The 16225-nt window shown below is 32.3% G+C and overlaps 1 protein-coding gene across 3 annotated transcripts; it reads right to left on the minus strand.

Annotated features, from left to right (window-relative positions):
- Positions 1–2609: 2609 nt before the first annotated feature.
- On the minus strand, positions 2610–9073 carry LOC109338823 (uncharacterized protein At5g50100, mitochondrial). 3 transcript variants are annotated; one of them, XM_019576154.1, is made up of 9 exons: positions 8857–9073; positions 8460–8599; positions 8239–8346; positions 7350–7406; positions 6740–6805; positions 6530–6590; positions 6140–6183; positions 2749–2798; positions 2610–2700 (listed from the first exon to the last, which is right to left on the minus strand). In XM_019576154.1, exons 1-8 carry the CDS (start codon positions 8993–8995, stop codon positions 2760–2762), a joined length of 654 nt encoding a protein of 217 aa, XP_019431699.1. In that variant the 5' UTR covers positions 8996–9073; the 3' UTR covers positions 2610–2700; positions 2749–2759. The 3 variants fall into 3 exon arrangements, with proteins under 3 accessions (XP_019431699.1, XP_019431697.1, XP_019431700.1); XM_019576152.1 differs by having other exon boundaries at positions 2610–2798; positions 8857–9072; XM_019576155.1 differs by having other exon boundaries at positions 2610–2798; positions 8460–8609; positions 8848–8991.
- Positions 9074–16225: the final 7152 nt, after the last annotated feature.

Here is a 16225-nt window from a genome sequence, read left to right on the forward strand (position 1 = left end):
AATACATAACCTTGTTCAAAAGAAAATGTTTAGGAGCATGAGCTATCCATCCAAGGATTGGATGCTTTTGAGTTCCAAATGAGAGTACAAAATTGATTTTTGCATCTCATTTTCATTCTCCTTTTCTCCTCTTGAATTCTAAACTACAAATTACGAAACTTACTTGAAAATGAAAACTCTAAACTAAGAAAGAATTCCTGAATGAGAGAATTCTGGCCTTCAAGTATCTTTGAGAGAATTTTATGAAGAAATGGTGTGTTGTGTTCTTTTTTTGCACGAAGGAAATGGCCTCTATTTATAGGCTCCATTCCAGACCGCTGAGCTGGACCGCTCAGCAGCTGACCAAACCCATCAGCATAGGATTAGTCCATTGACCAAGTAGCTTAGTCACTTCCTTGTGCATGACTCATCAAAGCTACTTGTGGGCTATGAGACCAGCTATTGTGAGCTACTTCTGAAAAGCCTATGGTGGGCTACTTGAGTTGAGGTCATGGATGACTTTATGGTTTGCTTGATGGTTAAGTCAAGTCTGGTAAGGACCGCCCAACACACCTGCTTCACCGCTAAGCTGCTTGTTCAGCAGCTTCTGACCATGTTGACTGGGACGTGGTTTGGTGCTTGCTGATATGGCCAAGAGTCTGGTTCTCCGCTGAGCAGCTTGGTTTGACTGCTGAGCAGCTTGTTCAGCAGCTTGGCTTGTGCCAAGCTCGTGTCTGACTGTGTCAAGCATATTTCTGACCGTGCCAGACCTAGTCTGGTGCTAGGCTGAGCTGCTAAGTAGGTCCGCTCAGCTGCCTGGTTGAACAGTTTGGTCCAGGTCAGGCAGGTGGCCAGGTCAGCTCAGCTGGGTTTGTTCCACGCTCAACTGCCTGGTTGAGCACATTGATTTTATTGACTTTTGTTGCTTTTTGACCATGAATCTTTTCTTTTCTTTTCTTCATTTTATTTTCTAAAAAATACACAAAAAGGCAATACAAACACAAATATACCAAATTGTGATATTTTATACAAAAAGTATTGTTTTAAGTTGGTTTTTCTCAATTATGATTAAGATAAGTGCCATAAAAGTGTACGATTTTTAGGTATGTTTGACACTTAACAATAGCAAAACTTCCAATTCTTCAAATTTAGACACTCAACGCAGAAGCGGCGCTAAGCGTGGCTTTTCTTGCACTAAGCGTGGAATGGCGTTGAGCGCATATATTAGATGTTTGCAAATTCGCTGAGCATGGTCTATGTGTTGGGTGTGACCGAGTTTTACCTAGGAACTTAGAATTTTATGCTCTTTTGTCCAGTTTAAGCCTACAAAAACACTTGGAGGTAACACTTAGCCAATAAAACGAATATTTAATCATGTATATGTATTTTTCCAATTATTTAAGTTAATTTGTTTGTAAATGCCATAAATTCAGGTGTTAAATATAGATTAATTTGGCACTTAACACTTTCTTCCATCTTAGTAACCAGTCAATACTGTTTGATCATTAGGAACTAGACCCATTACTAGATAAATAAGATCCGACCCATAAAACTATCGATCATGCTCGGATGATCGGCCTAGTTACGAGAAAAGACTCACCTTGCCGCCATAACACTCTACCACATACAAAAGGACTCACCTTGCCGCCTACATAGTGCATGTTATCCTCCCCACATAAGTCAAATTCACAATAATGATGATATGAACAAAGGTAAAGTAAGGCGAGCCACAATGATTATAACACCCATTGTTAGTGTGGACAAAGGTACAACATGGCGATTCGTCCTGATTAAAGCATCTATCTTGATGTGTATCCCACTCTACCTCTCTATAAATAGAGAGAACCCCATACAAGGGAGACATACTTACTTTCACACTCTTACTCTATTCTCTCTACGGTAAAAACTTGTACTAACTTCAATATTAGAGTCCCTTTTGAGATATCCACCGAAGGCGATTCAAACTGACTCTAGCCTAGATATAGCAAAGAGATCTAGATCCTAACCAACCACTTCCACACTAAAGAAGATACTTATCACCATCAAACCATCAAGACTTAACAAGACTTCAAAGAAACTTAGAGTAGAGTCTCCAAGCCTCCTCATGAAACTAAAGAAAGATATGTTTCAATTTCCAATATGCTATCTTTGTCCTAACCAAATCCTGGATTTTGGGTGTTAATGAAGGTCACACAACGAATAAAGAACTAATTTCTTATCAGATGTATAATTGTCTCTATGAATAAGTATCGACCATAAGGATTGATCCTTAGCATTTGGACTTGTAAAATACCCGGAGACCTAACACGACATTATAATCACTGTACCAACTTCTTTTTACAAATATGCTAATTTTGACGATTTTCATAAAGCCCAAAATTTGTTCTCCTTCCTTACACCATAGTGCTCTTCTCCTTGAGTAAGACTTAAGAGTTCAAAAAGTTAATGTAACTAAAGGATTTAAGAATAACAAACTTACATACAAATATATTTTACATGACAGTTCCACATTATAGAATACTAGTTATGGCATGGGCTTGATGTGATTCATCATTTTTTATATAATCATTACAACACCTTTTCGATTAATCCGGCAGGTGGTACGCGATTTGATACATGATACACAGGGCGAATAGAGTAAACCATGTAATTATAATTTATACACACGTGTTTCTTGTGTCAGATCCCTTGGCTGCCTTTTGTGAACAAAATCATACAAATCTGCTTCAGAAGATGACGAGCCTTCTGAAGTTTCCGCCACATTCTGACTTTATGGAAAATTACATCTTGCAAGCATTGTTGTCTTTGCATACCTCACCCTGCAAAGAAGACAAAACAATATACAGATCAAGACCAAGCACTTTTTGTACTTTATATTGTTAAGCATATTACTCTAAAGTGAAAAATATATGCCTAAAACCTACTTCCTTTCGTTACAATGGACAGGACAAGTATTTGAATGGAATCAAATTAATCAAGAATTCTCAACATTAAATTCGTTGTCCTCAAATAGTTATGCATTGCATTGTCCTAAAAAAAATCTAAGATATGCTGCTATTTTTGTTCATTATTGTAGCTCATTATTGAGTTGCTTGTGTCCATGAATTTCACATGCTGCTAAGATCTCATGAAGTTCCCAAAGTAATGTCAGAGAGATGCAATGTTTAAATGTGAAATTAGACAAATTAAAGCTATAACATGACATAGATCACCTGTCCCCATTCCTGTCCATTTTTCTGTCCCGATCCAATAAAAAATTGACACTTCATTAAAAAAGAAAAATTTAAAAACTTAAAGTAACATATGTGCATTACTTGGAAAAATCCTATTGGCTTGGGACATGAGGACACACTGATTTTGGGACAGGTGATCCCTATTCCGCTATAACATTATTCTTATGAAAACTATTATGCATGTATCAAATGACTTATTTCTAAATATTTTTATGGAGAAAAAAAATTAGAAATAAGAAAACTATAGATAATCACAAGCTTCGTGAAAGACAGTAAATTCAAAGTGATATATTTGTTGTCTCATAAATTATGTCACTACATGTACCACAAACCTATGATTGATTGAAAAAATATTTTCAAGTTAAAAAATTAATAATTAATTATTTTTATGACCAATAATAAGTAATGGTACATGCAGTAACACAATTTATGAGACAACAAATATGTACCATCCAATTATGGGATATGAGTATATGACCACAGCTCATGGTACATATGTTGTTACTTGACTACTGAATATTGAAAAACAATTAAAGCTATATTGGGACAAAATGTTATCTTTGTTATATCCCACTTAAATAAAGAGTTCATAGTGGTCAAATAGATATAGAGCATATTGATACAAACTTCATTACTATAGATCTGCTTAATAAAGGTTTACCATATAAGGTCTTTCACAAGCACATTACTCATATGGGTATTATATCATTGGATAAAATATCTATCAAATGAGAGTTTGTATTTAGGTGCTCTTCCGATATAGACATATTTATGAATATATTTTCTACAGAATCAGATTTATAGTTCAGCTTCACTCTAAAATTTATTTATTGGGATTTCACTAAAGTAAAGTAGGATCAATTAAAAATCGATATTTGTATATCACTTTCATGTGGTTTTTATACTACACGTTTCATGATTAATCTATGTCATTTATTTGTCTTAATATTAGTGATCATTGATGTGTTTAATTATGAATGATATAATAAAAGTCACTTTGATTCTATATATTAATATAAATAACTGATAATATTAATATAAGTAAGGAACAAGATAAATATAAGTCTAATGTTTCTAATGGTGAATTGTTTTTGAGCTCATAAAGTTTAACATGTTTGTAAAATTACATATGTGACCAATGAGAGATTGTTATAAATTTTTGGTTACACATACAATGTTTAAATGTGTTAGGATCATTATTTTAATTGGTCAAATTAAAATGATTTAATTCAAATAAGGATTATGACTATGAATAAGGGTGGACATAAGTGAAGCCAAACTTCACTTTAAACAAGACGAGCCTATATAGCATAAAAGAGACCGGGTCTGATTTGTTAGTCTGTTTAAAAAAATTCAAAGCCTAGGTCGAGCCTGTTTAAAAGTCTGACTTAGCATGTTAGCCTGTTTAAAAGTCTGTTATATTATATGGTCATGAAATAGGTCATTTATATCTACATTTAGATGAGCTAAAAGACCTAATTTTATCTAGACCTATCTAAGTCTAATAATTGAATTACATTTTTGTATTAAAATTACATATATAATACCATTACTTATATTAAAATAGTAAGATATGAACATTGTTATATTATATAACTAAACATGTCAGTTTCTTAGGCTTAATATGTTTTTTAAATGTCAAAAGTCTGATATGTTAAGCTAAATAGGCTTTTTAAAAAGTCTAAGTCTAGTCTGTTCATGGAAAAAGTCTGGTCTGTTAATGGAAAAAGTCTGGTTTGACCTAGCCTGTAATAGGTCACGTAATAAGCCTCTGATAGGTAATGGGCCCCAAATAGTCTATGAACATAATTGTCATGAAAACTATTGTGTATATACCAAATATCTTATTTCTATTTTTATGATTGAAGAAATAGAAATAAAAAAATATGGGTAATTTGAATCTTCATGAAAGATGGTGAATTCAAATGTATATCACTCTTAGTGAGCGTTAACTTCTTACCAATAAGGTGTTATGGTCCCAATTGTAAATACACAATATAAAAACAAACAATTTCTCTTCACGAGATAACGTTAACTTCTTGATGATTTGACAAGAATGAACTTAGTTATATGATGATAATGTTTATTATTTTTAATAATCATTTTGAGTAATTCTTAAAGTTTTTCCTACAAGAGCAGCAAGGGAAGGTGGGATATGAAGAAACAAGGCATGTAACATTTTAAGTGGGAATGTAACCATAGCCTGTAGCCTTTTGGTTGTGTAGAGAAAGAGAGAAAATAAGTTGAGGGGAGAGAAATTGTAGAAAAAGTGAACTTTTCCTCATTTGGTTGAGAAAAGAGAAATGGTGAAACGAATTAAAACAGGTTGGAACACAAAATCTTTTCTAAAAAATATGCAGAGAAAGTGGAAAGAGTTGGATTGGTGAAACAATAAATATAACCCTAGAAACTCTCATTATTAATACTTTTTCATTCTTTTTATTTTAAGGGTATTTTTGTCTTTTCAAATATAATATTTCCCCCTGCTTTTTAAAGAAGGAAATACATATTTATTTTCTCTTTCTTTTTTATTTCACTTATACCAAAAAAAATATAAAATTTACTATATTTCTCATCGTTTTCTCATCTCTTTACTATCTTCTCACGTATTTCTCCCTTATCACTTTCTTCTCTCAACCAAACAATCTATTGGTTAAGAGTTCTCATTTCTTACAATTAACCACTATTGTTGCCTGATATGCCCCCTATATATATATATATGCATCATTAAATTCTGCAACATAGGGTCTGGTATACCTAAACTAAAAAGGATTAAGATTACTAATCAAGGCAATTTGTCATAGTTTCAATCTCAGATGTTAAAATGTGTCTGAAATTTGATTCCTAATCAGTTTTCATGCCTTTTTCCTTTTTAATCATATTGATAGATCCTATACTGAATTTAATATGCAGTTGAGTATGTGTACCTTTTTCTTTCGAGCTTCTAATATTTGTTCTATAGGTGGCCGTCCTGGAAACAAGAAAAAGACATTAATGCATAAACTGAAAGAATGCTAGTGGAAACATTAGCAATAACCATAGAAGCAAGTCATGCTCTCTAGTAGGGGAAATATAGCCACAAAAGTTGTTATGTCCAATGACAATGAAGCAAAAACAACATTAAGTTTAAACTTTTTAATTGACATGACAAATTTTCATTGGTATGGGATAGCGGATTTAGGACAACAGATCTCTGTTTGATTGCACCAGTCCAACTAATGAAAAAATACGATCTGAAGTGTTTCTTTTAGCCACAGAACTATGACACTATTAACTAGGAAACTTAGGTAAAAATCATTAAAGAACTATTATTTTACCTGTAACTTGAAGACGGTATTTGGCCCAAACACCATATATGGAATCAGCAATTTTAGCTATCTGTGAATGAAGTTTTCCTCCATCAGTGATATAATACAATAAAAGAAATAAACCATCTTTTCTTTAGTTAAAGCAAAAATTTGAGAGTTTCTCCATGTTGGATAGCAACGGGATAGCAAATCCTTCAAAAGTATGACCGAAAAACTTACCGGTTCATATTTTGTAACGGCATAAACCCAACCAAGACCAACTTGTTCATATAATCTCCTAAACGCCTGCAGAATGCCTCAACAGCATGAAATAGATGCATATATAGTAATAGATTTATCAATCTATATATTGATTATTACTTATAAAACTTCTATTGCTAAGGAAAGTTAGCTTCAAATAAGACCAAACAGAAAAAGTTACTAAATAGATTCAAGTGTGAGAAAGAATTATCCCTTCACTGTCCTTTGGCTTTTTAGTGATGCCATTTCTTATTCTAGGATGATATTCGATCAGTGGCAGTACAAAGATTTAATAAATCGGCAAACAACTCATGGTTTCCACCAAAGTTGAGACTAGACATTAAAGTTTATGTCTTAAGGATACTACACTATTATGCGCATCCCGTGATTGAGAATGAACTATGAGGGTCCTATAAGTGAAGTTCTAATTCCTTAATTCTCACTTAGAAATTCTATATAGTTTTCTGAACTTATAACTCGAACTTCTCAAAAGCATTTTTATCCAAATGATGCAATTAGTGAAGCAGAAATCAGAGTTGTGGCAAGATTGATACAAAGTTGGAAATGAGGATCAGGAAAGAAGCCATACTTCAACATCCGTGACCACGGTTCCATCTGAGAGAACAGCATGAATTCTTCCCATAGCCTAAAAGGGGAAATATAAGGTTATTGTATTGTATATTTGTATCTCTCCACTCATGGGAGAAATGCTTCTAACCTCACATAGATATATGTATCATATAACATCTATCAATTAGCACACTTAAAACACATATCACCATACAGTAAAAATCTTGAAGTAAAATGAAAACAAAGGTCTAGAAATTGAAGTGGAAAACCGAAAAATAAATAAATAAGAAATATCAACAGAGTTCAATAAGGTCTATCATTACTCGGTCCTATTTTTCATCCCTATCAATTTGGGGGTATAGGATGAGATGAAACCAATGTATCATTAGTCCATTCTATACCAACATCATTTCATCATAAATTATCCAAAAATAGCATGATACTTTGATTCCACTTTCCACCCCATGCATCATTAAATATCCGAACACATCCTAAACTACTTAAGTATTGGAATTCTTGGACTGGATTAAAGAAAAGAGCAGAACAGTGATTCAAATTGTGAAAGTATCACGTGATACAGTCGCAATATTGTAGTTACGGTGACTGCCGCGTTACACAGCAATTGTAGTATGACACAATGATGATAACCGCATTGGACTGCATTAGGCTGCACTAAATCAAAAATGTTTTTTTAATCACAAAAGAACTCACACCGCAGCAGCCACAATTCACAATGGCTACCACAATGATAACAATCACGGTAACCACAACCGTGATTACAATTGTGAGCACAATTTAATACACTGGAGCAAAACTTGACACTCATAATATTTCCTTTGGAAACTAGATACAAAAAACAGGGCAAAACAAGAAAACTGGATATTAACATATATAGAATAGAAACTAACAGTTTCATAGTCTAATCCCTGATTCCCCTCCGGAGAGTAATCATCTGAGCTTATATCTACAAATTTGATGGTGCCATAAGTCTTATTCCTCTCTCTCAGCATATTCACCTGACATTATAAGAAGTGACAACAACATGTAAAATAATGACATAACGTTAACCATATGCCTAAAGAAATTATGAGCAACAAATCATGTAATTATTCAAATAAAGGTTAGCCACCTCACGCATGCAAAGTGGGCAATCTCCATCATAAAGCATTTTAATCTTCCAATCTTTAGGCGATTGTTCTTCCCCTTCTTTCTTAGAAATCGAAGGTTCTGCAGCTGCTTCACTAATAGCTCGAATGTGCCATTGAGAATCTGAAAGATGAATTTAAGATAGGATAGACATGTCACAAGAACCGAAAATAATGATGATATTTGAACGAGAGATACGAACAGAAATCGGCTGCCCCATATCTTGTCTCATAAGTTGTCCCGCCTAAAAAGTCAACTAAATTTTTTTAACCTTCTTTATTATGACTATTATTGTTATTTTTGCATAATTATCATTAACGTGAAACAAGTTATGAAACAAGATATAGGACAAGGGAACTCTTTTTAGGGCAGGTGTGTACCAAATTTGCTAATAGGACGTGGTAGAAGAGCATTAGGACGTGGTTTGAGTGTAATATTGAGTTGTGGAGCAGAAAAGAATGATGGGTTTTTTGGCCTTGCAATATGTGATACAGAAGCAGCAGCGAGTCTCAAAGCCATACTCGATTTGATTGGGTGTAGTTGCTGATTGTAAGCTTTTTTTGATTGAAAATCAGAGTTAGTGCATCTTTAGATTTAATGTTCTCGCTTTTCACTCTTAACCGGAACTGTTATCAATACGTGGCAGCTTCAGTGTCACACAAATTGACGACATATATTAACGGTGACGTGGTTTCATGGCGGAAAAGCTAAATTTCGTCCATGAAAATTTTCACCAGATTCAATAAATTTGGATTCGTGAAAATAAAATTACAAAATATCATCATTTAATAAAGAAAGAAGTCGTTGGATAGTCCATGTAAATTTCCTTGTTAAATAGCTCCATTGAACTCAATGGAGTACTTATTTTGAGCAAGAAGCATAATTTCCTATTGTTTTCAATCACAAAATGTGTTATTTAGATAAAATTCTTATATCATACATTTTTTCCTTTGTTTATTTGTAATATCTGCCTCTCTAGGAGAGAATGTAAGATTTTGTTTGGTTGAAAGAGTAAATAAGAAGAGAGAAAGAGGTGAGAAAGAGAAAGAGGAGAAATAAAAAAGATTTTTGTGATATTTGATACAAGAGAAGAATGAAAGAAAATGAATAGAAAGAAGTATTTTATTCTTTCTCTTTTGTTTGATTGGATAGAAAATGAGAAGAGAGCGATAATGTTATTGTGCAAAATTACAAAAATGTCTCTAAAATAAAGAAAAAAGAGACGTCAAAATGTTGTTTTATTATTAATTAAAAATATATATTATAATTTTAAATTAAAAATTTTATTATAATTTTAATTAACATTTTTAATTGATATGGTTTGTGACATAGTTTGGAAAGTATTTGAGACAATAGATCAACGTGCGGATAAAGTTAAACTTTCTCTTCTCACTTTATCCTCATTAGGGAGGGCAACGTGCACGGGCGGGCGCGGGTAATGCTTTTCCGTGCCCAAACCCGCAATATTTGTGGGTACCCGTGTGGGTAGCGGGTACCCAACGAGTTTTTAATTTTAATTATATATTTATATAATTTGCAATAATCAATATGTAAAAATAATTGATACATGAATAATATGATATTTATATGATAAATTTATGATCATAGTCAAATATGTGTAATTTATTATGAAATAATAATAAAGTATATGATATATAATGTTTAAATAATAATAAATATATATAAAATTCAACTAAAAACTAAATATATAAATTTGTGGGTACCCACGAGGCGGGTATCACAAAACTCACTCCCATCCAAAAGCTATTATTGCGGGTACCCGTTGTGATTATTTCCACAGGTACCCAGGGGTCGAGTTTTGTTGTCATCCCTAATCCCCATAAATGGAGAGAAAGAAATTGTGTGGGTCCATCTACTTTTTTCCTCCCTCCCTTTTTTCTCCTCTCAATCAAATGGAAGAAATTTCTCATTTCTCTTTAACTTCTCTCTCTTCTAAAACTCCACTCTTCCGAACAAACGCTTAAACTTTTATTTGGCATTATCTTAAATGGATTAAGCTATGAAAAAGTATAGAAATTTGTGACATTTTTTTCTTCTAACTAAAATTCATTTCTGTGTATCCAGATTTTTGTGGGCACTAATATTGTTCTAAATAAATTTAATTACCAGCTTATTTACATTTCTCTCATGTTAGTACTCGTCTCCCCTTTATTGTTAACAAATTTGCTGATCTATTATGTTAAGCAGATTTCATCTTCTTTCTCACCAAATCCATAATACAATTGTTTCAAACCTCAAGATTTCATTGTGTACAATATTAGTCTCATTTCTGCTTCTCATTCTCTCTAACATGACACCACCATCATGCTCCACCTCCATAAATATTTAACACTCATATAGGATATGATTTTTGTATATTATCACATGCTACTTGTTACTGCATCATTTATCATTAATTTTTAATTATCACTGACTTTTAAATAAAAGTAATATAAATGAATGGTAGATAATGCACTGACTGTGTATTAATTTTTACATTTATGATACATAAACATTACACTATTATTAGATCCTTCCTAGCTCAATTCTTAATCCTTAGGTATGATCAATTTCCTCTCTAATAGACTCAATCCCAAAATCTCATTTACAAATCCTAAACCCTTTAAACAATGAAGATAATGGAGGGCATCTCTGAGTTGAACTTCTTATTTCAAATGGATTATGAAAGATACATGTCTGAACAAAGCTTTCACATAGGTTTTTTCATGATTTATTACTCACTTTGTATAAATTGTAGAAGATACTGGGATACCTAAAACCAGTGTTGTTAAAACCGTATCAGTTATCAAATCGAGCAGGGTACTAGTATAGTAATACTAGTTCAACCGATGGTTCAGTAATTAAACTGCATGCCGGTTAAACCGGACATACCTGCTTATATATATTCAAATTTATAATCTATATTCATAATCTACTCAAAATTCACATAAACAAACAACTTTAAGTCTTTAACAAATTCAAAGTCTAAATTACAAAACATATATCAATCCAAAAGTATCACTTAGTAACCACAAAATATAAATAAATAACACAAGTTCACAACCCACTCTGCAAAACAAATAAATTTGGAGTTTTAACATTTAACACCAATGAGTCAAAGTTGTCTTATATCGAGATTATATTTTTGCACCAAATCTTATCTTCAGACAATATTCCAAGATTACACAAATGTCATGTTAATTACGCACAAATGTTAGGAACCAAAATGTATAATCTAAGTATGCATTGGAAGCAAGTGCCTTGAAGTGTTGAAGAAGGGTCGGAAAGATGGGCCATCTTGTAATGAGTTTTTAAGTTTTAAAAAAAAATGTGTATAAACTGGCTGGTTTAGTCAAATACCGACCGGTTCACCAGTTTTGACTAGTTTTTGACCAGTTTTAATCAGTTTTGATACTTGGTCAGTTCAACATCTATACCGTACCGGTTAGGGGTCCGATTCGCCGGTTTTCCGACCGGTACAATTTTTATATTATTGCTTAAAACAACTTTAAAATTTTATTAAGATGATGACCTGCTCAGTTAAATAAGACAAGTAAATTATTTTTATAATTACAAACTAGAACCATCATCCATAAAGCATCATCACTCGTCCATCAGATGTTGGTGCTCTTGTTGAAATTCATACAGGATTATTTTGAGCATTTGAGATATATATTATTGTACATTAGGAATCTCAAGAACAATCTCAACCCTACAAACCACTAAAAATGCTAGTATAAGAACAGTCACATTGGGAACAGATTTTGCAACACATACCGGCCCAAAATTAAGCTTGTAGATGAAGAGGGCAACATTAATTGCCCCAAGTAAGGATTTATTCCATTTTGCACATCATGGCTACTTTAAACAAACACAACATAAAGCAGAGTAGTTTAATATTTTCATTTGGCTTTGAGATACAAACATGATGAACTCAGATATACCCCTTCTTTTATATTGTTTTAAGTTCACTTGCAATTGACCACAAGGGATAGAGAATATAAAGTGGTGATCAAGTTTGTTTCTCTAGCAAACTTGCATCACGAACGTTGATCCAGTAAAGCGATCGTTGTCCAACATTAGTCACAAACAATTAAATAAAAAATATAGAATAAATAGAAGATAGGGAGACAAAAGAATTTGAAAAACAATGTTAGGCTAATTGTGCTTACATCCCTAGAGCATTGATATGCTACCAAGACCTTGTTAGATATAAAGATTACAAGTTCTAATACACTCACGAGCCAAATGTTGATCGAATATTTCTAATCTATTAACTATGTAATAAAATAAATTTCTTTCACATCATCACTTGTCATATGTTACTTATTCCTTAGTTTCTTTCTCTCCTAAAAGGTTTCAGGATATTACTATGTAACTATCCACACTACATAATCACATTTTTATAATGTATCTTTTAATATATTTTAATAATGTATTAATTATTATATAATAAAATGAACTTCTTCCACGTCATTACTTGTCATATATCACTCTCTCATTGATTTATTCCCTCCTAAAATATTTCATGATACTATTATGTATCTATCCACACTACATAATCAAACCTATGAGTTTCATGGCACTACTATGTAACTATCCACACTACATAATCACATTTTTATAATGTATCTTTTAATATATTTTAATAATCTATTAATTATATAATAAAATAAACTTCTTTCACATCATCACTTGCCACATATCACTCTCTCCTTGATTTGTTCCCTCCTAAAATGTTTTGTGATATTATTATGTATCTATCCACACTACGTAATCAAACATATGAGTTGAGATTAATTTAGAATCATATCTCATATAAAACAAGTTTTAAAGAATAAGTGTAATTTTGCTAAACATATATAGTTAAAATCATTTATTTACACCATAATCTATTAAAAATCACTTATTGAGTTATTTGACACAATCAAAAATCAGTTATTCATCTATCCAAAAAGTTGTTTGAGTTTTCATATATTTTAGTATCACAATTTTGCTCATCTTGGTTACTGAAAGTCGTGTTGAGTTTTGATAAAGTTATTAGGTTGCATGATAATTCTATCAATTATATGAAATTTGGCTTGGAAAGAGTGGATATGAAGTTCATTGTTTTGTTATATGGTTCTTAATGGTGTTGACATTGCAAATATATGACTTTTTGCAATATGTCATAGAGGAGTTTATGACAATTTTGTTTTATTGGTTTTTCTTTGTAACATTTTTAATAGGAAGTTGAATAACACATTATCATTTATTTTCCTTATGTATTAGAACATATTTGATCATGTGAATACGTGGGTAACATGTAAGTTATTAACCATGTGACTACATGAGCTAACATGTATGTTATTAACCATGTGTATGCACGAGTAATATGTGTGCTCTTAACCATGTGAGTGCACAAATAACATGCGCATTTTTAACTATGCAGCAAAAAAATATCATCTCGTACGAATGCACGAGTGACTTACTAGTTGATGCTTATAATTGGTAGTTAAGTGTCATGTTGTGAAGGAAATTCATATAAATTTTGGGCACTTCTGGTGTAGTTATGATGAAATTCATACACAACTCTAAAGAATCTATTGTGATTAATCTTGTTTAAGGATCTTACATGTTTTTGTGTCAATTGCAGAAGAATGAGGAGTAGAAAAGATGGAAATTGAAGGAATCTGCATAAAGGGAGCTCTAGATCCCTAGCCCAAGCGACAATTGCTAATTCAAGGAAAAATGCTTAAATCACAACTTGTCCCTCGCTCACGCGAGGGGACTGTCGCTCAAGCGATAACTTCCACTTTTGGATGTCAAACTTTCTGTGTCATTCTCGCCCAAGCGAGAGCACCTCCCTCAAGCGAAAAAGACAAGTTCAAAACTTTGATTCTCTCGCTCGAGCGAGAGATCTATCGCTCAAGCGAGAGATCTGTTGCTCAAGCGACAGATCTGTTGCTCAAGCGAGAAGATTTTTTTAAATGCTGAAATTTGCTCTCTCGCTCGAGCGGGAATCTCTAGCTCGAGCGAGAGACCAGAAGTCTAGAACAAATATAGGCGGTTACAAAAAGCAAAGGAGGATTGTCCAACCATTTTCCAAGCTTTTTCCCACGATTTTAGAGAGAGAAACACTAGAGAGGAAGGGAGAAGTCGTGGGAACGACTTTAGATCCATAATTTCTTGTATTTCTCATGATCAAAGTGTTGTAATGGCAAGGATGAGTGGTTAGTTCCTTGTTGTTGGGATTGGAAAAGTAATCTTCTTACCTTGTACTCCTGGATTCAATTCTAATGTAATTGTTATTTGATTTTGGGAAGTTTATCACGTTCTTAATGCATGAGTTTAATTAGCTACTGAATTCTTGTTCTTGGGTTCAAGTTTAGTTGGAAAGTTAAATTTGACACTGATTTGGATTATCTTCATTCATACATCATTATTTCAGGAATGGATAATGATGTATGAATTGTTTTTACATTGTTTTTAATGCTAGTTAATCAATCAATTAGCCAAGGAATTAGTAATTGAGTGATTATCTAAGGATTTTACACTCAAGAAATTGATGTAAATGAATTGCCAAAAATGTGCATCAAAATCAGTAACTTCACAAGTTGTTTGGAATTGAATCTATGGATGTAAAAAGGGAAAGATGATGAATTTCGATCAAAACTCTTTTAAATTCACATTTAACCTTTTATTTTAATTTAACCTTGTTACAAAACTATTATCAAATTATAAAACAAATTCGTGTAAATAGTTGCTCAACTAATTCTTGTAGGAATTAGTGTAAATCCACCCTGCTCTCCGATGACGATATCCCAGTACTTTACCGGATTTTACTACTTGTACCATACGGTGCGCTTGCCGTTCCATAAAATATCTAACATTTGTGCTTATATTTGGTGCAGTGCATATTATAATAAGGGAATTGAGTTCAACTTATAACATTGGTCTCTCACCTCCATTTCAATACTAGACAACGTGAAACTTCATATAAAAATATATTTCGAACATCTCCAACAATCTCAACATTTATTGAAATAGACAATATTTTGCTCCTTGGAAAATCTATATAACAATATTTACTTTAGTGAATATTCAACTTCACATTGTTTAATCTCTAACTCTCTTGACAAACTCCTTCACATGAGAACATGCCCATGCTCTCTATTCAGTGTAAGTCTTTCCGAATATCCTTGACGATGTTACGAAAAACCTAACGCTTCAAACTTGTAGTATAACTTCTCGTACTGTCGTCTAATGGAAAATGTAGCATAAGTCTCCATTACTAGGATTCCTTTCGATATTATGGAACATCTATAGTAAAGTTCATTAACAACCGCTCTCTTCAATATTGAGCCTCTGAACTATGAAGCTTTCTTGTAAAGTCTCAACTATCATCAACATTGTCTAATCTAACCATCATAGTTCAAAAGAATTATCATACTTCAACATAAGGAATATACCCATGTTATATTTTATTGAAGTTAAATGGGTTTTGTAACATCTACAATTTTCTATTCTTTTAATGTGAGTTAAAAATCTTAATTTACTTTTGTAGATTTATTTAAAAATAAATATGATTTTAGAATAGTTATAGATCTTTTAGTGTTTATTTACTATGTTATATTTTGTTCTATTAGAAAAAAAGTTAGTTTATTGGTTAGCTGACGTCCAAGTGAATATATATATATATATATATATATATATATATATATAATTTGATAACGAGTTTTTGTGAAAATAATATTATTTAAAAATTTA

Source organism: Lupinus angustifolius, unplaced genomic scaffold (assembly GCF_001865875.1).
Source record: "Lupinus angustifolius cultivar Tanjil unplaced genomic scaffold, LupAngTanjil_v1.0 Scaffold_45_21, whole genome shotgun sequence".
Lineage (NCBI taxonomy): Eukaryota > Viridiplantae > Streptophyta > Magnoliopsida > Fabales > Fabaceae > Lupinus > Lupinus angustifolius.